Source organism: Limulus polyphemus, unplaced genomic scaffold, assembly GCF_000517525.1.
Source record: "Limulus polyphemus unplaced genomic scaffold, Limulus_polyphemus-2.1.2 Scaffold25, whole genome shotgun sequence".
Classification (NCBI taxonomy): Eukaryota; Metazoa; Arthropoda; class Merostomata; order Xiphosura; family Limulidae; genus Limulus; species Limulus polyphemus.
The window spans coordinates 823,565-824,874 of record NW_013665635.1 but is presented as its reverse complement, the minus strand read 5'-3'; the positions used below and the strand labels follow the sequence as shown (position 1 = coordinate 824,874).

The 1,310-nt window shown below is 39.5% G+C and overlaps 1 protein-coding gene across 1 annotated transcript in view; it reads left to right on the top strand.

Moving 5' to 3' along the window:
* Positions 1-589: 589 nt before the first annotated feature.
* Positions 590-1,310, top strand: part of LOC106458993 (5'-nucleotidase-like) — a 75,611-nt gene continuing 74,890 nt past the window's right edge. Inside the window, exon 1 of the mRNA XM_022385730.1 lies at positions 590-980. Coding sequence (XP_022241438.1) covers positions 777-980 — 204 coding nt within the window. The 5' untranslated portion in view covers positions 590-776. The remainder of the gene's footprint in view (positions 981-1,310) is intronic.

The window sequence follows — 1,310 nt, the reverse complement described above, 5'->3', positions numbered from 1 at the left end:
CAGATAAAGTACATTTATTGGATACTAGTGTTTATAAGTATGAAATAACTGTTGGGGGTTTACTTAGAACCAAGTTCTTAGTTCCAGAAAACAGAATAAATAACATGCTGCTATTTCATGGTATTTTTTTTTCTTTTTTTACCAAGAGAATGAAATTCTACTTAATTTTGAAAAATGATGACAGATTCGATATATTACAGCGAGTAGACAGTATTGATGACAGATTCGATATATTACAGCGAGTAGACAGTATTGATGACAGATTCGATATATTACAGCGAGTAGACAGTATTGATGACAGATTCGGTATATTACAGCGAGTGGACAGTATTGATGACAGATTCGATATATTACAGCGAGTAGACAGTATTGATGACAGATTCGATATATTACAGCGAGTAGACAGTATTGTTTCCGTGTGACATTAACTCATATTCTAATAACGCTTTCCATCACAACGTGAATGGATACTTCGCTGGGTTCAGCTGTTTAGCCTTCATCAGCCTCGTTGCTACGGACGCCTACAAAGACACCTTTCCAAGAGAACTGCACCCTGAGTTTTTCGTTGCTATGGTACTGACTTGACACTCGCAGCACGCACGCCAAGAGGCTGAGCATAAGCATGCTGTCAGAAAGAAATCACAACTTCACGCGCTGACAGAGAGATAAACATGTGCTGTACACGAGCAGCGGCATAAGACGGGTTTAGGTTATCCAAGTTAAAGTCGAGTGTGTGTGTTTTTTTTAAAAAAACACTTGATTTAAAACCTTGAACAATGAAAGAAAAGTGTGTGGGCGCACTTTTGTGCTTCGTGTCCTTTCTTATAGGCTCCTCAAGGGCAACTTTCAATCTTACTATCCTACACACGAATGATGTTCACGCTAGGTTCGAACAGCTGAACAAGTACGGGGGCAGGTGTCCCTCTGATAAGGCCACAGAGGGCAAGTGTTTCGGCGGTGTCGCTCGACAGATGACAAAGGTAAGAAAGTTATTATCAACAGAAGAAAATTAACAAGAATTGCGTATATTTTTCTTTAACAATCTCATCGACGTATGGCATGCCACATTATTTTTCATAATTATTCTTTCTTTTCGACCCTACTCAGTTACCAATATGTGCAGGAGAGTTGTATAATATTTAGCAGATAGATATTTCTACTTATCAGGAACGTCGAGGGCCAGCTCGGGGCCCCGGGGCAAACATCCTTGCCGGGCCCCCTTTCTCTCTCTCTCTTTTTTAACATTTTCAAAAATTTATTAAAAAGAAGATCTTAAATTAGGGACAGCAATGAGCTCATAAACCAGACAA